Below are 20615 nucleotides of genomic sequence, written 5' to 3' on the forward strand. Positions count from 1 at the left end.
ATGATGAGCCTGAACCATCAGAAATTGGAAAGGACCAAGAAATGCAAGTTCCATTTTTATTTGTTCTCTCCTTGGTTGTTGTAGTTGGATGCTGTGGGCATATTAAGAGCAGCACTCAGGAAACGGGAAACGGACATTGCACACCTCTGAGCAGTGAAAGTCATCTTGGAAAACCGTCTGTGCTGCACCGAGTCAAAACTCCCAGCAGCCCATTTGATGTGAAGCTGAATATGAAGAGAGAGAAGTTGAGCACAAGAAATTAACTGGGTCGTTTTGGTTTGACCAAACCCAAACTGAGTTTGGCCAAAAGCCAAAGACACAGTCAGTTTTCTTTTAAAAAGGGGGGTTTTTATAGAAGGCTCTGTTTGGTTACTGTGGAGTAAAGCTCTTCAATGTTTACCATTTCTCTGAAGCGCTGCAGCTCTAACTCGTGTTCATGGAATTTGATAGTGCCTTTTAGGATGCTAAAATCCCTTTGTACTTGTCTAGGTTTCTTTCTTTACCACACACGGAAAGTGCTAGAGTCTTCTTCTTCTCCAAAGATGATGAACGCCTAAGAGGTACAACAGAACTTATTCACCCCTTTTGTATTTTTTTCCTTTTAAACTCTTACTGGAATTCAGTGAGGAAAAAATGCTGCCCGCTTATGAATGGTTTGTAGTCAACATTTGCCACCCTTACTTGGGGTCTAGGTTGTGCTAGAAGCCCGTGAGGAAGTCCTGGCAAAATAAAGGCTGAGCAGCTGTCTGGCTTTCTTTTCTTTCAGATAATTGCCTAATAGGTATCTGGACTTTTGGAGCTTACCAAAAAAACAGTCACTGGACAAGTTGCCTAGACATTTCAGACCCTTTCAGGTATGTATATCATCTTTAACTTTTTCTTGTCTTTCTGCTGTTATCATTAAGAACGTTGAGTATTCTTATCAGCCACATATGCCCGTGGGGTTCTTTGTCCTCCTGAATCTTGGTTTTTCTCTTCTGAATCCAGTGAATTTTGTACTAAAAACCAAGGAAAACAACAGTCAAAGAAAACATACGCAGCCCTAAAACATTCCACAGGCCACCAAAACAATGGCTTGTTACATTTGATAGAACACAGTTTTAGGACAGCCTTAAAGGATGTTTGTTTCTTGAGACCTACTAGATAACTGTGATGCAACGAGCTGATGTGTTCATACAGTTACTGTCCTGCGTGCTTCCAGCCTGTCTGATTTACAGCGCGTGTTAAAATGGGGATCTCAGTCGTCAGCAGCCATCAGTTTTGGGGGGAGATGTGGGATCCTGGTGTTGAGCTTTTCCTGGAGCAGCTGCTATTTCACTGCAATCTAGATTTCAGCATGTTCAGGAAAACTGCTGCTGCCTTTCATTTCTCGTAGTACACGAGGCTGTAACACCGAACATTTCTGTCGGAGCCCACGTGTGGTGGTGGGGGGAAGCGAATGGGAAGGATGTGGAGAATAGAGCTGCTGACTTTACTGCTGTGTTGCTCATGAGTGATCCAAGCAGCAGCATCATCAGAAGTGTTTAACCCTTATAATTGGTTCTTTGTTTTGTGCAGAGGGCCCAAAGTTATTTTGTAGATCAGTAGAGCTCAGTGAAGAAAAAGAGGGTTGGGAAGACAGACGTAGATTATTGCTTGAGGTGAGTATGAAACGTCTGTTCCCTGGTAACTGTGGCTGAAAGCTGAGCACGAGGAGGGAACAGGGCTATGAATCTGCATGAGAAATTAATTCAGGACCTCATCAAGAGCCTGAAACTTTGTAATTACCAGAGAACAAAAGTGGTTTAGTATACTGGTGTGTATAACATCAGGTTGTGATGTCACTCAGGTAAAGCACTAAATCTCTGCACGTTACGGGACAGGACCAGAGACTTAGCTGTACATAGAGAAAGTGTTCAAGAGAAACAGTGAGTTTAGAGACTTCTCCTAATAGTGGATTCAGAAACTTCTCCTAATAATACGTTGGATTTTCACCATTTTCTGGAATGCCGAAGGAAGCATAAGGACGCCAAAAGAAAAGTGAAAGCAAACCAATAAATCTTCTTTTACTGATGAGAAGCGTGTCATGTTTCTTCCTTGAAGAAGTTGCAAACCAATGTTACTTTGGAAATCCTTTCCAAGATCTAATAGGAAAAACTTTTGGCCAAAACTGTCAGCCTGTGTTTCTGAATAGGAATACGTGTCCTGTGTCAATTCAAGGTTTGTACCAGGGTTTGGGGTTTTCTGTGTGTAGGGCTTCAATGTCAGTTGCTTCTTGGCCGGACTTTTGATAATTAGATCATGTAACGAAGACAACATTTTACTGTGTCCTCGTGTCCAGTGCTGCACAGGGTTGGGAAAGAGCAGGTAGCTCTGTGTCTATACATAACTTGGCAGGGGCAGCACAGGAGCAGCTCCCAGGGCCTGGGGAACAAGGAGGTTCATGGCGCTGAGGACAAAGTGTCCAGAGCTCGGCATAGTCCGGCTGAGCTCTTCTGGCTCCTTCTGCTTCGAGCCCTTGCCGAGACACGGGTTCACTACAGACCCTGGGGTGCCGCTTCCCAACTTAGCCCTCTTCCTCTGCCTCCTCCCTGCCTCCTGCATAAAGGCACTCCCTGGCATTGCGCCAGCTGTGCCTCCCTCCTAGTTCAGTGAAGGCATCCTTGTCCTCCCAAGGTGCCTCTCCCATGGAGTCAGGAAAATTGATGAACTCCCGCTGCCCCGGCATCAGGCAGGTGCAGGGTGTCCCTGCTCGTCACCCCTTGCTTTCCAGGGGTCCCGCTGATTGTTCTAGAAGCCATTGATCTGGATTTTCCAGGAGCATGCTTGCAAAGACGTGAATGAGAAAAGGCCAAAAGAACGGTTTGTGCTTCTCTTCTAGCACTAGTTTTTTTCAATATATTTATTGGCTAGTAGGAAAGCATGGACCAAACTGGCAAAAGTGCCTTTCATGTGGGAAAAGCATCCTCCTGCATTTGACTTCTGAGTCGAGGACTGTTTCAAGCTCTCCAGTCAGATGCCCGCAGAAAACTCCCTCTGAATTCTCTGGGTTTCCATCAGAGTCAGGGTAAAAGCTGGCGTTTCTCAGGAGCTTATCACTAAATTTTCCATTTAATACTAAATGTCAAAGTTGTTAGTTCATAGGGTGACAGGATAATTGAGGTTGGGAGCCACGTGCGGTGGTCTCCAGTTTTATCTCCTGTTCCCAACACTGACCAGCAAGAGTATCAAATCAGGTTCCTCTGGGCTTTCTCCAGACAGGTCTCAGGGAAAACGTCGCTCCACCTGGGGCAGCTTTTGAATGTGTCCAGTGCAAGAGAGCCCACAAGCTCTCTGGGCAGCCGACTGCCAGGGGCAGGAGCCCTGGAGTGGCACTGCCTGAACAACCCCTTTCTGCCAACAGTGCCACCCTCGATGGCTGCCCCAGGGCCTGGCATTTGACCCTGCACTTGCTGCAGGAGCCCCTGCCCTGGTTGGGCTCTGACCAAAGGCTCGGACCCATCTCAGAACCTCGGTTCCCAAGGGTGGCGTGGGACTGAGGCCATCGCTGCCCCTATTTTGGGTGCGCGTTGCTGATGTCAGAATGGCCATTGTGACCCGTGCGACCAAGGCCACCAGAGGGAACGCTGGGCTCAGGCCGTGTGTCAGTGCCGCCTGACAACGGGAGGAGAAGGTAGGACAGGGACGGGGCTGCCCAGGGGCCAGAGGGGCCCCACACCTCGGGGCTCTGGGCCTGTGCTGCAGGCTCACCTGCCTCTCCCTTCCCAGACGCAGCAGAGGAACATCCACGGGAGACAGCAGTGTTCCTCGACGCGGTGACGGGAGGAGAAGGCGGACTGGAGCAGGGCTCACGCAGGGCTCACCAGGGAGTAGTGCCCTCGTGGCTCTGGGCCGGTTCTGCAAACTCCCCACACTCTTCTTTCTCCCACAGAGGGAGAGGACGAGCGCCTGGAGAAGGTCGCGGTGTTCCTGCACGGGGACTCATCGCAGACCAGAACCATGGCAGAAGGGAAGCAGGAGGCCTCTGATGCCAGGGAGCCAGGTGAGGGCAAAGCAGCCCTCCCGCAGCCTGGCACAGGGGCTGTCGGGGCAGCCAGCGTGGGGCCCGGAGCGGAGGCAGGGGGAGGCAGGAGCTGCCCAGCCATGCTGGGGCTGGGAGCCTCCTTCCTGCCCAAGGGGGGCCCAGCCGGGCCAGGGGGCAGCTGTGGGGACGCCCGCGCTGTCCCCTGCTCCCCAAGGCCTCCAGGCCTGCCCATCAGCCAGGCAGGCAGGGCCAGAGCAGCCCTTGGGGCCGATGCTGCGGGCTAAGAGCCCCGCAGAGGTGCTCGTGCCCGGTGCCATTGGCTCTGTCCCCTGCAGCATGCCTGCTGTGCCGCCGCACAGAGGCTGACCCGGACATCTGCGGCGACAAACAGGAGAAGCACGGGCTCTGTGCCCACATCTTCTGCCTGGTGAGTTGCACCGGGCCTCCCTCCGGCATTGCAGAGGGCAGCCCCTGCCACTCTCTCCTCATCAGCTCCCTGTCTTTGCCACAGAATTTCGCCATGTCCAATTTTCGACAAGGAAAGCGTCGTGTAGGATTCATGGGCTATCACCCTCGCGATATCCAACTTGCAGTCAGCCGGGCGGCTCAGAAGGTGAGAGCCTGACAAGAGCAGGGAGGTTTGTGCCAGGCGAGGTTTGCCAGTGCTTAGTCCAGACCCCACAAAAGAAAGGCCGGCCCTTCCCACCAGCTGTGGGACAAAAGTCTGGCTCCCAGCAGCTCCACAGAGGCTCTGGCACAGGAGCCTCTTCCTCCAGGCGGGTCTGTGGGCTGAGACCCAGCAGCGGCCACGGTCCTGCGCCCTGCCCGGAGCCGTGGGGCTGCCTGGGGAGGCCCTGAGGCTGCTGCTGATGGGGCTGCTTGGCTCTTTCCAGCACTGCTGTGTCTGTGGGGAGACTGGAGCCACCATCATGTGCTGTCAGGAAGACTGCGACAGATGGTTCCACCTGCCCTGTGCCAAGGAGGGTCACTGTGTGACTGAATACATAACCCCATACAGGTACCTCCTCTCCCCTTCTGGCCACCCCTGTGGAAGGACCCAGCATTTCCCACTTTGCTCGTCCCTTTTCCCCCAGCTCCTACTGCCCTGAGCACTGCCCAGAACAGGATGTGAGGGCGATTCCGGAGCCAGGCACCGAATGCCCCATCTGCATGGAGCCTGTGGAGGAGAGAAAGAGCTACACAACACTGGTGTGCCCAGCGTGCAAAAAGGCCTGGTTCCACAGGGACTGCATCCAGGTAGGAGCCATTTCCGCAGCCCCGGGGCACAGCAGGTGCTCAGCAGCATGAGGGCCTTGCTCACGCTGCTGCTGTTTGCCCTGCAGGGACAGGCCTTGCGCGCTGGTGCATTGTACTTCCAGTGCCCCCTCTGCAGAGACGATGATGAGTTTGCTGTCCAAATGTTCGTCATGGGGATCCGAATCCCCTTCAGGTTGGTGTCTTTCTGCCTGGCTCACAACACAGGAGGGGGCAGCTGCTGTGCCAGGCCCTGCCCCCGCAGTCCTGGCCCTGCCCTGTCCCGTGAGTCTGGGCTTCAGCTTCATGCAAGACTTGAAAAAGCACCGGAGGAAGAGCAGGGACAGCCTGTACCTCCAGGATGGCAGAGCAGCACAAACTCATCAGCTTTTCCTTTCCCCATCAGACAGCCAACATGGGAGGACAACAATGCATTTGCAGAATTAGGAGAGAGGCACAGCTGGTGCAATGCCAGGAAGTGCCTTTATCCAGGAGGCAGGGAGGAGGCAGAGGAAGAGGGGTAAGCTGGGCAGCTGCACCCCAGGGCTCTGCAGGGAACCTGTGTCTCGGCAAGGGCTCGAAGCAGAAGGAGGCAGAAGAAGAGCTCAGCCGGACAATCCCGAGCTGTGGACACTTTGTCCTCAGTGCCATGAACCCATTTGCTTTCCCAGGCCCTGGGAACTGCTCTTGTGCTCCTCCTGTGCTGCTGAGGGCACCCACAGGCGCTGCTCTGGCCTCAGAAACAACACACCCAGCTGGGAGTGTGACAGCTGTGCTGGTCTGGGCACAGGTATGAGGCAACGCAGCTGCGTGGCCCTGGGCTGGGGTCAGTGCCAAGGCTGGGCTTGGCAGAGCCCGTCCGCTCCTGGAGAGCTGGGGGCACCGCTCTGGCCTGGCCTGGCCCAGGCCTGCTGGGCCCCTCTCATTCCTGCTTCCCCTTACAGCCCCCAGGGATGAGCCTGAGCTCAATGCCCCCAGGGATGAGCCGGAGCTCAATGTCCCCAGCCTGGCCGGACAGTCAGGATTGGAGCCTTCTCATGGATTGGAGCCTTCCCATAGCTCTGCACAATCCGAGGCCATCAGCCCCAACTCTGGCATCCTGGCACCATCGGGTGTGCCTCCCCTGTCTCCGTCTCCAGAGACCAGCAAACGCAGCAGCGTCCAACATGCACCAATGAGGCAGCTGCTGCAATCTTCCTCGCTGGAGAGCAGCAGCCCCTCCACGGAGAGTGAGGTGACATCAAGGTCATCAGACACCAGCCATTCCAGAGGCTCTGGGTCTGACCGCAGGCAAAATCGCTCTCGCCGGCAAAGTTGGGCCTCAAATCCACCTGTCCGGTCGAGGAGTCGCCGTGACAGGAGCCAGAGGACAGGACCAAGGGCTGAGAGGCCCAGGCACAGAAGGACACCATCAGAGACATCCCCCAGACGCAGCCGCTCGTGCCAGCAACGTCGGGCCTCAAATCCACCTGTCCGGTCGCGGAGTCGCCGTGACAGGAGCCAGAGGTCAGCACCAAGGGCTGAGACGCCCAGGCCGAGGGAGACAACATCAGGGACATCCACCAGGAGCAACCGCTCCCGCCAGCAACGTCAGGCCTCAAATCCACCTGTCCAGTCGAGGAGTCGCCGTGACAGGAGCCGCAGGACAGCAGCAACTGCTGAGAGGCCCAGGCCGAGGGAGACACCATCAGAGACATCCCCCAGACGCAGCCGCACCCGCCAGCGACGTCAGGCCTCAAATCCACCTGTCCGGTCGAGGAGTCGCCGTGACAGGAGCCGCAGGACAGCAGCAACTGCTGAGAGGCCCAGGCGTAGGGTGACATTGCCGGGGACATCCACCAGGAGCAACCGCTCCCGCCAGCGACGTCGGGCCTCAAATCCACCTGTCCGGTCAAGGAGTCGCCGTGACAGGAGCCGCAGGACAGCAGCAACTGCTGAGAGGCCCAGGCGTAGGGTGACATTGCCGGGGACATCCACCAGGAGCAACCGCTCCCGCCAGCGACGTCGGGCCTCAACTCAGGCCTCGAAAATCAGCATGTAGCGTCATCTTTTCTTTCTAGTCCGTCTGTTCTCTGCCGTAAGTGAAGGTGAGGAAGCTCAATACAGGGACCTTGAGATTTGCAGGTCTCTGAGAAAAGTGTATTAACTCTTGACATTGCTATTGGCAGGAATCTGTGCTAAATACCTGATTTCTGTGTTGCCACCTATTAAGTGAAAAGTCACTTAAGGGGGTGGCTAATTAAAAAGGACACTTGTTCCTGCCTTTAGACTCAGACCTCAGATGTTTCCCCACTGCTTACCCTTGAAAGTGAACCACTCCTTAGTGGGCTTGGATACGTTTAGGGAGACAGAAGAGCAAGGTGGCTCTTAGGGAAGCTGTCTTTGGAAAGGACATGTGCTGTGTTGCTATCCTTAAGCAATCTGATTTCAGGAAAGCCAAAAGGAAGAAGAAAGAAGAGAGTGAGACACTGCCTCAAGTGTCTGAAGACATCGATTACGACATTGCTGCTGATTTAAAAGACTTGTTTGGACCTTCAAAGAACAAACCAGAAAACAGTGAGGACATACCCTTGGGACAAAGAGGATGCGCAGGACTCTGTCCCAGCTGACCATCTGGGACCTTTGCCTGCGAACGACGTAGCTCAGGAGTCGAGTGCTTTCACTTTTCCTTCTTTGGAGACACACAGGAGTCGGGCATGAAAGAAGGTAACAGCAGAACCCTTCTAACAGTGCCATTCCTAGGAAGAGCTTAAGGCAGGCACTGCAGAGCAATACGGTGTAAAGAGGGTCAGGATCCAGGGGCTTTTCAGTGGCAGAAGCCAGTAATTAGGCAGAAGCATTTTGATCTTCATTTCTACTTGCCAGGCTTGTGGTAGATTAAGGAGAGGTAACTCGTGCTTGCATCTCAGAGTTTTGAAAGGCGGGCTTTGAGAGAGAAGGCAGTGGGGTCTTTGCAGAGTGGTGAAAAAGCTTGTTGTCATCCCCTAAATTTCTCAAACAGGGAAAAAGGTGACACACCAGTCCTGGCAAGTTTCATAGAACCCAACAAGATTTCAAAGAAAATGTGTGTTAATGTAGAGTGAAGAGCAAAATCCTGGAGCTGACCCCAGGATTCAAGAACATTTTATTAGTTACTGAATTCTGTTCTTGGACCTTTAGAAAATGGAAGCTGAATGACACATCATCATTGGCGTGTGCTAACCTCAGATAAAATGAGGCCTTATGAAATGAAGATGAAACAATATTAAATCAAGTCACAGTCTTGTAGGAAAGAAAAGAAACTATGCAAAGTTACCCAAAAGATTAAAAAACCCAAGGTGCTTTGTGTGCAACAACACAAAGCAACAAGCCCCCCACACTTCTGCTGAATTCAGAAGGTAGTTAGTGTCTTCTGAATGCAGCGACCAAGGTTTAGGAATACGTAGGAGATGCCTAGAACAAAGTGGAAAATACTGGAGCAGAGATTTAGCTCAGAAAATCTGAGGGGAGAAGATTCTGTCCTTCTGAAATCTGCCCTCTCCAGTGTAAGTATTTCACTTGAAAGGAGGGACTTTTCCTGGCAAGTAGAGGGATAACCTGGTTTTGGCTTTTTTTCTTTTTTGGTGCTGTTATTGCAGAGCCTTACATACTTGGACCAATAAAACCGGTGAAAGTCGCATGGCAAGAGGATCCACGTTTCCAAGACAGCAGTTCTGAGAGTGATGATGAGCCTGAACCATCAGAAATTGGAAAGGACCAAGAAATGCAAGTTCCATTTGTATTTGTTCTCTCCTTGGTTGTTGTAGTTGGATGCTGTGGGCATATTAAGAGCAGCACTCAGGAAACGGGAAACGGACATTGCACACCTCTGAGCAGTGAAAGTCATCTTGGAAAACCGTCTGTGCTGCACCGAGTCAAAACTCCCAGCAGCCCATTTGATGTGAAGCTGAATATGAAGAGAGAGAAGTTGAGCACAAGAAATTAACTGGGTCGTTTTGGTTTGACCAAACCCAAACTGAGTTTGGCCAAAAGCCAAAGACACAGTCAGTTTTCTTTTAAAAAGGGGGGTTTTTATAGAAGGCTCTGTTTGGTTACTGTGGAGTAAAGCTCTTCAATGTTTACCATTTCTCTGAAGCGCTGCAGCTCTAACTCGTGTTCATGGAATTTGATAGTGCCTTTTAGGATGCTAAAATCCCTTTGTACTTGTCTAGGTTTCTTTCTTTACCACACACGGAAAGTGCTAGAGTCTTCTTCTTCTCCAAAGATGATGAACGCCTAAGAGGTACAACAGAACTTATTCACCCCTTTTGTATTTTTTTCCTTTTAAACTCTTACTGGAATTCAGTGAGGAAAAAATGCTGCCCGCTTATGAATGGTTTGTAGTCAACATTTGCCACCCTTACTTGGGGTCTAGGTTGTGCTAGAAGCCCGTGAGGAAGTCCTGGCAAAATAAAGGCTGAGCAGCTGTCTGGCTTTCTTTTCTTTCAGATAATTGCCTAATAGGTATCTGGACTTTTGGAGCTTACCAAAAAAACAGTCACTGGACAAGTTGCCTAGACATTTCAGACCCTTTCAGGTATGTATATCATCTTTAACTTTTTCTTGTCTTTCTGCTGTTATCATTAAGAACGTTGAGTATTCTTATCAGCCACATATGCCCGTGGGGTTCTTTGTCCTCCTGAATCTTGGTTTTTCTCTTCTGAATCCAGTGAATTTTGTACTAAAAACCAAGGAAAACAACAGTCAAAGAAAACATACGCAGCCCTAAAACATTCCACAGGCCACCAAAACAATGGCTTGTTACATTTGATAGAACACAGTTTTAGGACAGCCTTAAAGGATGTTTGTTTCTTGAGACCTACTAGATAACTGTGATGCAACGAGCTGATGTGTTCATACAGTTACTGTCCTGCGTGCTTCCAGCCTGTCTGATTTACAGCGCGTGTTAAAATGGGGATCTCAGTCGTCAGCAGCCATCAGTTTTGGGGGGAGATGTGGGATCCTGGTGTTGAGCTTTTCCTGGAGCAGCTGCTATTTCACTGCAATCTAGATTTCAGCATGTTCAGGAAAACTGCTGCTGCCTTTCATTTCTCGTAGTACACGAGGCTGTAACACCGAACATTTCTGTCGGAGCCCACGTGTGGTGGTGGGGGGAAGCGAATGGGAAGGATGTGGAGAATAGAGCTGCTGACTTTACTGCTGTGTTGCTCATGAGTGATCCAAGCAGCAGCATCATCAGAAGTGTTTAACCCTTATAATTGGTTCTTTGTTTTGTGCAGAGGGCCCAAAGTTATTTTGTAGATCAGTAGAGCTCAGTGAAGAAAAAGAGGGTTGGGAAGACAGACGTAGATTATTGCTTGAGGTGAGTATGAAACGTCTGTTCCCTGGTAACTGTGGCTGAAAGCTGAGCACGAGGAGGGAACAGGGCTATGAATCTGCATGAGAAATTAATTCAGGACCTCAACAAGAGCCTGAAACTTTGTAATTACCAGAGAACAAAAGTGGTTTAGTATACTGGTGTGTATAACATCAGGTTGTGATGTCACTCAGGTAAAGCACTAAATCTCTGCACGTTACGGGACAGGACCAGAGACTTAGCTGTACATAGAGAAAGTGTTCAAGAGAAACAGTGAGTTTAGAGACTTCTCCTAATAGTGGATTCAGAAACTTCTCCTAATAATACGTTGGATTTTCACCATTTTCTGGAATGCCGAAGGAAGCATAAGGACGCCAAAAGAAAAGTGAAAGCAAACCAATAAATCTTCTTTTACTGATGAGAAGCGTGTCATGTTTCTTCCTTGAAGAAGTTGCAAACCAATGTTACTTTGGAAATCCTTTCCAAGATCTAATAGGAAAAACTTTTGGCCAAAACTGTCAGCCTGTGTTTCTGAATAGGAATACGTGTCCTGTGTCAATTCAAGGTTTGTACCAGGGTTTGGGGTTTTCTGTGTGTAGGGCTTCAATGTCAGTTGCTTCTTGGCCGGACTTTTGATAATTAGATCATGTAACGAAGACAACATTTTACTGTGTCCTCGTGTCCAGTGCTGCACAGGGTTGGGAAAGAGCAGGTAGCTCTGTGTCTATACATAACTTGGCAGGGGCAGCACAGGAGCAGCTCCCAGGGCCTGGGGAACAAGGAGGTTCATGGCGCTGAGGACAAAGTGTCCAGAGCTCGGCATAGTCCGGCTGAGCTCTTCTGGCTCCTTCTGCTTCGAGCCCTTGCCGAGACACGGGTTCACTACAGACCCTGGGGTGCCGCTTCCCAACTTAGCCCTCTTCCTCTGCCTCCTCCCTGCCTCCTGCATAAAGGCACTCCCTGGCATTGCGCCAGCTGTGCCTCCCTCCTAGTTCAGTGAAGGCATCCTTGTCCTCCCAAGGTGCCTCTCCCATGGAGTCAGGAAAATTGATGAACTCCCGCTGCCCCGGCATCAGGCAGGTGCAGGGTGTCCCTGCTCGTCACCCCTTGCTTTCCAGGGGTCCCGCTGATTGTTCTAGAAGCCATTGATCTGGATTTTCCAGGAGCATGCTTGCAAAGACGTGAATGAGAAAAGGCCAAAAGAACGGTTTGTGCTTCTCTTCTAGCACTAGTTTTTTTCAATATATTTATTGGCTAGTAGGAAAGCATGGACCAAACTGGCAAAAGTGCCTTTCATGTGGGAAAAGCATCCTCCTGCATTTGACTTCTGAGTCGAGGACTGTTTCAAGCTCTCCAGTCAGATGCCCGCAGAAAACTCCCTCTGAATTCTCTGGGTTTCCATCAGAGTCAGGGTAAAAGCTGGCGTTTCTCAGGAGCTTATCACTAAATTTTCCATTTAATACTAAATGTCAAAGTTGTTAGTTCATAGGGTGACAGGATAATTGAGGTTGGGAGCCACGTGCGGTGGTCTCCAGTTTTATCTCCTGTTCCCAACACTGACCAGCAAGAGTATCAAATCAGGTTCCTCTGGGCTTTCTCCAGACAGGTCTCAGGGAAAACGTCGCTCCACCTGGGGCAGCTTTTGAATGTGTCCAGTGCAAGAGAGCCCACAAGCTCTCTGGGCAGCCGACTGCCAGGGGCAGGAGCCCTGGAGTGGCACTGCCTGAACAACCCCTTTCTGCCAACAGTGCCACCCTCGATGGCTGCCCCAGGGCCTGGCATTTGACCCTGCACTTGCTGCAGGAGCCCCTGCCCTGGTTGGGCTCTGACCAAAGGCTCGGACCCATCTCAGAACCTCGGTTCCCAAGGGTGGCGTGGGACTGAGGCCATCGCTGCCCCTATTTTGGGTGCGCGTTGCTGATGTCAGAATGGCCATTGTGACCCGTGCGACCAAGGCCACCAGAGGGAACGCTGGGCTCAGGCCGTGTGTCAGTGCCGCCTGACAACGGGAGGAGAAGGTAGGACAGGGACGGGGCTGCCCAGGGGCCAGAGGGGCCCCACACCTCGGGGCTCTGGGCCTGTGCTGCAGGCTCACCTGCCTCTCCCTTCCCAGACGCAGCAGAGGAACATCCACGGGAGACAGCAGTGTTCCTCGACGCGGTGACGGGAGGAGAAGGCGGACTGGAGCAGGGCTCACGCAGGGCTCACCAGGGAGTAGTGCCCTCGTGGCTCTGGGCCGGTTCTGCAAACTCCCCACACTCTTCTTTCTCCCACAGAGGGAGAGGACGAGCGCCTGGAGAAGGTCGCGGTGTTCCTGCACGGGGACTCATCGCAGACCAGAACCATGGCAGAAGGGAAGCAGGAGGCCTCTGATGCCAGGGAGCCAGGTGAGGGCAAAGCAGCCCTCCCGCAGCCTGGCACAGGGGCTGTCGGGGCAGCCAGCGTGGGGCCCGGAGCGGAGGCAGGGGGAGGCAGGAGCTGCCCAGCCATGCTGGGGCTGGGAGCCTCCTTCCTGCCCAAGGGGGGCCCAGCCGGGCCAGGGGGCAGCTGTGGGGACGCCCGCGCTGTCCCCTGCTCCCCAAGGCCTCCAGGCCTGCCCATCAGCCAGGCAGGCAGGGCCAGAGCAGCCCTTGGGGCCGATGCTGCGGGCTAAGAGCCCCGCAGAGGTGCTCGTGCCCGGTGCCATTGGCTCTGTCCCCTGCAGCGTGCCTGCTGTGCCGCCGCACAGAGGCTGACCCGGACATCTGCGGCGACAAACAGGAGAAGCACGGGCTCTGTGCCCACATCTTCTGCCTGGTGAGTTGCACCGGGCCTCCCTCCGGCATTGCAGAGGGCAGCCCCTGCCACTCTCTCCTCATCAGCTCCCTGTCTTTGCCACAGAATTTCGCCATGTCCAATTTTCGACAAGGAAAGCGTCGTGTAGGATTCATGGGCTATCACCCTCGCGATATCCAACTTGCAGTCAGCCGGGCGGCTCAGAAGGTGAGAGCCTGACAAGAGCAGGGAGGTTTGTGCCAGGCGAGGTTTGCCAGTGCTTAGTCCAGACCCCACAAAAGAAAGGCCGGCCCTTCCCACCAGCTGTGGGACAAAAGTCTGGCTCCCAGCAGCTCCACAGAGGCTCTGGCACAGGAGCCTCTTCCTCCAGGCGGGTCTGTGGGCTGAGACCCAGCAGCGGCCACGGTCCTGTGCCCTGCCCGGAGCCGTGGGGCTGCCTGGGGAGGCCCCGAGGCTGCTGCTGATGGGGCTGCTTGGCTCTTTCCAGCACTGCTGTGTCTGTGGGGAGACTGGAGCCACCATCACGTGCTGTCAGGAAGACTGCGACAGATGGTTCCACCTGCCCTGTGCCAAGGAGGGTCACTGTGTGACTGAATACATAACCCCATACAGGTACCTCCTCTCCCCTTCTGGCCACCCCTGTGGAAGGACCCAGCATTTCCCACTTTGCTCGTCCCTTTTCCCCCAGCTCCTACTGCCCTGAGCACTGCCCAGAACAGGATGTGAGGGCGATTCCGGAGCCAGGCACCGAATGCCCCATCTGCATGGAGCCTGTGGAGGAGAGAAAGAGCTACACAACACTGGTGTGCCCAGCGTGCAAAAAGGCCTGGTTCCACAGGGACTGCATCCAGGTAGGAGCCATTTCCGCAGCCCCGGGGCACAGCAGGTGCTCAGCAGCATGAGGGCCTTGCTCACGCTGCTGCTGTTTGCCCTGCAGGGACAGGCCTTGCGCGCTGGTGCATTGTACTTCCAGTGCCCCCTCTGCAGAGACGATGATGAGTTTGCTGTCCAAATGTTCATCATGGGGATCCGAATCCCCTTCAGGTTGGTGTCTTTCTGCCTGGCTCACAACACAGGAGGGGGCAGCTGCTGTGCCAGGCCCTGCCCCCGCAGTCCTGGCCCTGCCCTGTCCCGTGAGTCTGGGCTTCAGCTTCATGCAAGACTTGAAAAAGCACCGGAGGAAGAGCAGGGACAGCCTGTACCTCCAGGATGGCAGAGCAGCACAAACTCATCAGCTTTTCCTTTCCCCATCAGACAGCCAACATGGGAGGACAACAATGCATTTGCAGAATTAGGAGAGAGGCACAGCTGGTGCAATGCCAGGAAGTGCCTTTATCCAGGAGGCAGGGAGGAGGCAGAGGAAGAGGGGTAAGCTGGGCAGCTGCACCCCAGGGCTCTGCAGGGAACCTGTGTCTCGGCAAGGGCTCGAAGCAGAAGGAGGCAGAAGAAGAGCTCAGCCGGACAATCCCGAGCTGTGGACACTTTGTCCTCAGTGCCATGAACCCATTTGCTTTCCCAGGCCCTGGGAACTGCTCTTGTGCTCCTCCTGTGCTGCTGAGGGCACCCACAGGCGCTGCTCTGGCCTCAGAAACAACACACCCAGCTGGGAGTGCGACAGCTGTGCTGGTCTGGGCACAGGTATGAGGCAACGCAGCTGCGTGGCCCTGGGCTGGGGTCAGTGCCAAGGCTGGGCTTGGCAGAGCCCGTCCGCTCCTGGAGAGCTGGGGGCACCGCTCTGGCCTGGCCTGGCCCAGGCCTGCTGGGCCCCTCTCATTCCTGCTTCCCCTTACAGCCCCCAGGGATGAGCCTGAGCTCAATGCCCCCAGGGATGAGCCGGAGCTCAATGTCCCCAGCCTGGCCGGACAGTCAGGATTGGAGCCTTCTCATGGATTGGAGCCTTCCCATAGCTCTGCACAATCCGAGGCCATCAGCCCCAACTCTGGCATCCTGGCACCATCGGGTGTGCCTCCCCTGTCTCCGTCTCCAGAGACCAGCAAACGCAGCAGCGTCCAGCATGCACCAATGAGGCAGCTGCTGCAATCTTCCTCGCTGGAGAGCAGCAGCCCCTCCACGGAGAGTGAGGTGACATCAAGGTCATCAGACACCAGCCATTCCAGAGGCTCTGGGTCTGACCGCAGGCAAAATCGCTCTCGCTGGCAAAGTTGGGCCTCAAATCCACCTGTCCGGTCGAGGAGTCGCCGTGACAGGAGCCAGAGGACAGGACCAAGGGCTGAGAGGCCCAGGCACAGAAGGACACCATCAGAGACATCCCCCAGACGCAGCCGCTCGTGCCAGCAACGTCGGGCCTCAAATCCACCTGTCCGGTCGCGGAGTCGCCGTGACAGGAGCCAGAGGTCAGCACCAAGGGCTGAGACGCCCAGGCCGAGGGAGACACCATCAGAGACATCCACCAGGAGCAACCGCTCCCGCCAGCAACGTCAGGCCTCAAATCCACCTGTCCAGTCGAGGAGTCGCCGTGACAGGAGCCGCAGGACAGCAGCAACTGCTGAGAGGCCCAGGCCGAGGGAGACACCATCAGAGACATCCCCCAGACGCAGCCGCACCCGCCAGCGACGTCAGGCCTCAAATCCACCTGTCCGGTCGAGGAGTCGCCGTGACAGGAGCCGCAGCACAGCAGCAACTGCTGAGAGGCCCAGGCGTAGGGTGACATTGCCGGGGACATCCACCAGGAGCAACCGCTCCCGCCAGCGACGTCAGGCCTCAAATCCACCTGTCCGGTCAAGGAGTCGCCGTGACAGGAGCCGCAGCACAGCAGCAACTGCTGAGAGGCCCAGGCGTAGGGTGACATTGCCGGGGACATCCACCAGGAGCAACCGCTCCCGCCAGCGACGTCGGGCCTCAACTCAGGCCTCGAAAATCAGCATGTAGCGTCATCTTTTCTTTCTAGTCCGTCTGTTCTCTGCCGTAAGTGAAGGTGAGGAAGCTCAATACAGGGACCTTGAGATTTGCAGGTCTCTGAGAAAAGTGTATTAACTCTTGACATTGCTATTGGCAGGAATCTGTGCTAAATACCTGATTGCTGTGTTGCCACCTATTAAGTGAAAAGTCACTTAAGGGGGTGGCTAATTAAAAAGGACACTTGTTCCTGCCTTTAGACTCAGACCTCAGATGTTTCCCCACTGCTTACCCTTGAAAGTGAACCACTCCTTAGTGGGCTTGGATACGTTTAGGGAGACAGAAGAGCAAGGTGGCTCTTAGGGAAGCTGTCTTTGGAAAGGACATGTGCTGTGTTGCTATCCTTAAGCAATCTGATTTCAGGAAAGCCAAAAGGAAGAAGAAAGAAGAGAGTGAGACACTGCCTCAAGTGTCTGAAGACATCGATTACGACATTGCTGCTGATTTAAAAGACTTGTTTGGACCTTCAAAGAACAAACCAGAAAACAGTGAGGACATACCCTTGGGACAAAGAGGATGCGCAGGACTCTATCCCAGCTGACCATCTGGGACCTTTGCCTGCGAACGACGTAGCTCAGGAGTCGAGTGCTTTCACTTTTCCTTCTTTGGAGACACACAGGAGTCGGGCATGAAAGAAGGTAACAGCAGAACCCTTCTAACAGTGCCATTCCTAGGAAGAGCTTAAGGCAGGCACTGCAGAGCAATACGGTGTAAAGAGGGTCAGGATCCAGGGGCTTTTCAGTGGCAGAAGCCAGTAATTAGGCAGAAGCATTTTGATCTTCATTTCTACTTGCCAGGCTTGTGGTAGATTAAGGAGAGGTAACTCGTGCTTGCATCTCAGAGTTTTGAAAGGCGGGCTTTGAGAGAGAAGGCAGTGGGGTCTTTGCAGAGTGGTAAAAAAGCTTGTTGTCATCCCCTAAATTTCTCAAACAGGGAAAAAGGTGACACACCAGTCCTGGCAAGTTTCATAGAACCCAACAAGATTTCAAAGAAAATGTGTGTTAATGTAGAGTGAAGAGCAAAATCCTGGAGCTGACCCCAGGATTCAAGAACATTTTATTAGTTACTGAATTCTATTCTTGGACCTTTAGAAAATGGAAGCTGAATGACACATCATCATTGGCGTGTGCTAACCTCAGATAAAATGAGGCCTTATGAAATGAAGATGAAACAATATTAAATCAAGTCACAGTCTTGTAGGAAAGAAAAGAAACTGTGCAAAGTTACCCAAAAGATTAAAAAACCCAAGGTGCTTTGTGTGCAACAACACAAAGCAACAAGCCCCCCACACTTCTGCTGAATTCAGAAGGTAGTTAGTGTCTTCTGAATGCAGCGACCAAGGTTTAGGAATACGTAGGAGATGCCTAGAACAAAGTGGAAAATACTGGAGCAGAGATTTAGCTCAGAAAATCTGAGGGGAGAAGATTCTGTCCTTCTGAAATCTGCCCTCTCCAGTGTAAGTATTTCACTTGAAAGGAGGGACTTTTCCTGGCAAGTAGAGGGATAACCTGGTTTTGGCTTTTTTTCTTTTTTGGTGCTGTTATTGCAGAGCCTTACATACTTGGACCAATAAAACCGGTGAAAGTTGCATGGCAAGAGGATCCACGTTTCCAAGACAGCAGTTCTGAGAGTGATGATGAGCCTGAACCATCAGAAATTGGAAAGGACCAAGAAATGCAAGTTCCATTTTTATTTGTTCTCTCCTTGGTTGTTGTAGTTGGATGCTGTGGGCATATTAAGAGCAGCACTCAGGAAACGGGAAACGGACATTGCACACCTCTGAGCAGTGAAAGTCATCTTGGAAAACCGTCTGTGCTGCACCGAGTCAAAACTCCCAGCAGCCCATTTGATGTGAAGCTGAATATGAAGAGAGAGAAGTTGAGCACAAGAAATTAACTGGGTCGTTTTGGTTTGACCAAACCCAAACTGAGTTTGGCCAAAAGCCAAAGACACAGTCAGTTTTCTTTTAAAAAGGGGGGTTTTTATAGAAGGCTCTGTTTGGTTACTGTGGAGTAAAGCTCTTCAATGTTTACCATTTCTCTGAAGCGCTGCAGCTCCAACTCGTGTTCATGGAATTTGATAGTGCCTTTTAGGATGCTAAAATCCCTTTGTACTTGTCTAGGTTTCTTTCTTTACCACACACGGAAAGTGCTAGAGTCTTCTTCTTCTCCAAAGATGATGAACGCCTAAGAGGTACAACAGAACTTATTCACCCCTTTTGTATTTTTTTCCTTTTAAACTCTTACTGGAATTCAGTGAGGAAAAAATGCTGCCCGCTTATGAATGGTTTGTAGTCAACATTTGCCACCCTTACTTGGGGTCTAGGTTGTGCTAGAAGCCCGTGAGGAAGTCCTGGCAAAATAAAGGCTGAGCAGCTGTCTGGCTTTCTTTTCTTTCAGATAATTGCCTAATAGGTATCTGGACTTTTGGAGCTTACCAAAAAAACAGTCACTGGACAAGTTGCCTAGACATTTCAGACCCTTTCAGGTATGTATATCATCTTTAACTTTTTCTTGTCTTTCTACTGTTATCATTAAGAACGTTGAGTATTCTTATCAGCCACATATGCCCGTGGGGTTCTTTGTCCTCCTGAATCTTGGTTTTTCTCTTCTGAATCCAGTGAATTTTGTACTAAAAACCAAGGAAAACAACAGTCAAAGAAAACATACGCAGCCCTAAAACATTCCACAGGCCACCAAAACAATGGCTTGTTACATTTGATAGAACACAGTTTTAGGACAGCCTTAAAGGATGTTTGTTTCTTGAGACCTACTAGATAACTGTGATGCAACGAGCTGATGTGTTCATACAGTTACTGTCCTGCGTGCTTCCAGCCTGTCTGATTTACAGCGCGTGTTAAAATGGGGATCTCAGTCGTCAGCAGCCATCAGTTTTGGGGGGAGATGTGGGATCCTGGTGTTGAGCTTTTCCTGGAGCAGCTGCTATTTCACTGCAATCTAGATTTCAGCATGTTCAGGAAAACTGCTGCTGCCTTTCATTTCTTGTAGTACACGAGGCTGTAACACCGAACATTTCTGTCGGAGCCCACGTGTGGTGGTGGGGGGAAGCGAATGGGAAGGATGTGGAGAATAGAGCTGCTGACTTTACTGCTGTGTTGCTCATGAGTGATCCAAGCAGCAGCATCATCAGAAGTGTTTAACCCTTATAATTGGTTCTTTGTTTTGTGCAGAGGGCCCAAAGTTATTTTGTAGATCAGTAGAGCTCAGTGAAGAAAAAGAGGGTTGGGAAGACAGACGTAGATTATTGCTTGAGGTGAGTATGAAACGTCTGTTCCCTGGTAACTGTGGCTGAAAGCTGAGCACGAGGAGGGAACAGGGCTATGAATCTGCATGAGAAATTAATTCAGGACCTCAACAAGAGCCTGAAACTTTGTAATTACCAGAGAACAAAAGTGGTTTAGTATACTGGTGTGTATAACATCAGGTTGTGATGTCACTCAGGTAAAGCACTAAATCTCTGCATGTTACAGGACAGGACCAGCGACTTAGCTGTACATAGAGAAAGTGTTCAAGAGAAACAGTGAGTTTAGAGACTTCTCCTAATAGTGGATTCAGAAACTTCTCCTAATAATACGTTAGATTTTCACCATTTTCTGGAATGCCGAAGGAAGCGTAAGGATGACAAAAGAAAAGTGAAAGTAAACCAATAAACCCTCTTTTACTGATGAGAAGCGTGTCATGTTTCTTCCTTGAAGAAGTTGCCAAACGATGTTACTTTGGAAATCCTTTCCAAGATCTAATAGGGAAAACTATTGGTAAACCCTGTTAGGCAGTGTTTGTGAGCTGGGGCTGATGGCCTCGGCTTCTGGGGAAGCACAGGAAGGCTCCAGTCCTGACTGGCTGGTCAGGCTGGGGCCATTGAGCTCCGGCTCATCCCTGGGGGCTCCAAGGGAAAGCAGGAAGGTCAAGGGGCCACCCAAGCCAGGGCCAGGCCAGGCCAGGCCAGATCGGTGCCCTCAGCCCTCCAAGAGCGGACGGGCTCTGCCAAGCCCAGCCTTGGCACTGACCCCAGCCCAGGGCCACGCAGCTGCGTTGCCTCATACCTGTGCCCAGACCAGCACAGCTGTCGCACTCCCAGCTGGGTGTGTTGTTTCTGAGGCCAGAGCAGCGCCTGTGGGTGCCCTCAGCAGCACAGGAGGAGCACAGGAGCAGATCCCAGGGCCTCAGGAAGCAGCGCTGTCAGCCTCTGTGCGGCGGCACAGCAGGCATGCTGCAGGGGACAGAGCCAATGGCACCGGGCACGAGCACCTCTGCGGGGCTCTTAGCCCGCAGCATCGGCCCCAAGGGCTGCTCTGGCCCTGCCTGCCTGGCT

The 20615-nt window shown here is 52.3% G+C and overlaps 4 protein-coding genes across 10 annotated transcripts; all 4 read left to right on the forward strand.

Annotated features, from left to right (window-relative positions):
* Positions 1–64: 64 nt before the first annotated feature.
* LOC116449270 (histone-lysine N-methyltransferase 2D-like) lies at positions 65–7799 on the forward strand. 2 transcript variants are annotated; one of them, XM_032120635.1, is made up of 11 exons: positions 65–854; positions 1558–2199; positions 3911–4021; positions 4339–4430; positions 4515–4616; positions 4897–5021; positions 5098–5260; positions 5347–5457; positions 5668–5777; positions 5929–6054; positions 6236–7799. In XM_032120635.1, the coding sequence occupies exons 2-11, from the start codon at positions 2052–2054 to the stop codon at positions 7296–7298; spliced, it is 2151 nt and encodes a 716-aa protein (XP_031976526.1). In that variant the 5' UTR covers positions 65–854; positions 1558–2051; the 3' UTR covers positions 7299–7799. The 2 variants fall into 2 exon arrangements, 1 of the variants encoding a protein (XP_031976526.1); XR_004242321.1 differs by lacking the exons at positions 4515–4616; positions 4897–5021; positions 5098–5260; ... (2 more) ...; positions 5929–6054; positions 6236–7799 and adding an exon at positions 3383–3652 and having other exon boundaries at positions 3748–4021; positions 4339–4424.
* A 21-nt stretch (positions 7800–7820) lies between these two features.
* LOC116449272 (nucleolar protein 8-like) lies at positions 7821–12974 on the forward strand. 5 transcript variants are annotated; one of them, XR_004242323.1, is made up of 5 exons: positions 7821–7963; positions 8875–9812; positions 10516–11157; positions 12341–12610; positions 12706–12973. XR_004242323.1 is itself a non-coding variant. In XM_032120638.1 (5 exons), exons 1-5 carry the CDS (start codon positions 7954–7956, stop codon positions 10535–10537), a joined length of 318 nt encoding a protein of 105 aa, XP_031976529.1. In that variant the 5' UTR covers positions 7828–7953; the 3' UTR covers positions 10538–11113. The 5 variants fall into 5 exon arrangements, 2 of the variants coding, with proteins under 2 accessions (XP_031976529.1, XP_031976528.1); XM_032120638.1 differs by lacking the exons at positions 12341–12610; positions 12706–12973 and having other exon boundaries at positions 7828–7963; positions 8875–9001; positions 9448–9518; positions 9725–9812; positions 10516–11113; XR_004242325.1 differs by lacking the exon at positions 7821–7963 and adding an exon at positions 8626–8781 and having other exon boundaries at positions 12706–12974.
* Positions 12975–13080: 106 nt separating this feature from the next.
* On the forward strand, positions 13081–16757 carry LOC116449517 (G2/M phase-specific E3 ubiquitin-protein ligase-like). Its single transcript, XM_032121133.1, has 9 exons — positions 13081–13204; positions 13297–13388; positions 13473–13574; positions 13855–13979; positions 14056–14218; positions 14305–14415; positions 14626–14735; positions 14887–15012; positions 15194–16757. Exons 1-9 carry the CDS (start codon positions 13081–13083, stop codon positions 16254–16256), a joined length of 2016 nt encoding a protein of 671 aa, XP_031977024.1. The 3' UTR covers positions 16257–16757.
* A 56-nt stretch (positions 16758–16813) lies between these two features.
* Positions 16814–19888, forward strand: LOC116449573 (nucleolar protein 8-like). Of its 2 annotated transcripts, none has more exons than XM_032121212.1 (4): positions 16814–16921; positions 17833–17959; positions 18406–18476; positions 18683–18795. In XM_032121212.1, the coding sequence occupies exons 1-4, from the start codon at positions 16912–16914 to the stop codon at positions 18787–18789; spliced, it is 315 nt and encodes a 104-aa protein (XP_031977103.1). In that variant the 5' UTR covers positions 16814–16911; the 3' UTR covers positions 18790–18795. The 2 variants fall into 2 exon arrangements, with proteins under 2 accessions (XP_031977103.1, XP_031977102.1); XM_032121211.1 differs by lacking the exon at positions 18683–18795 and adding an exon at positions 19474–19888 and having other exon boundaries at positions 16821–16921.
* Positions 19889–20615: the final 727 nt, after the last annotated feature.

Source organism: Corvus moneduloides, chromosome 11 (genome assembly GCF_009650955.1).
Source record: "Corvus moneduloides isolate bCorMon1 chromosome 11, bCorMon1.pri, whole genome shotgun sequence".
Lineage (NCBI taxonomy): Eukaryota > Metazoa > Chordata > Aves > Passeriformes > Corvidae > Corvus > Corvus moneduloides.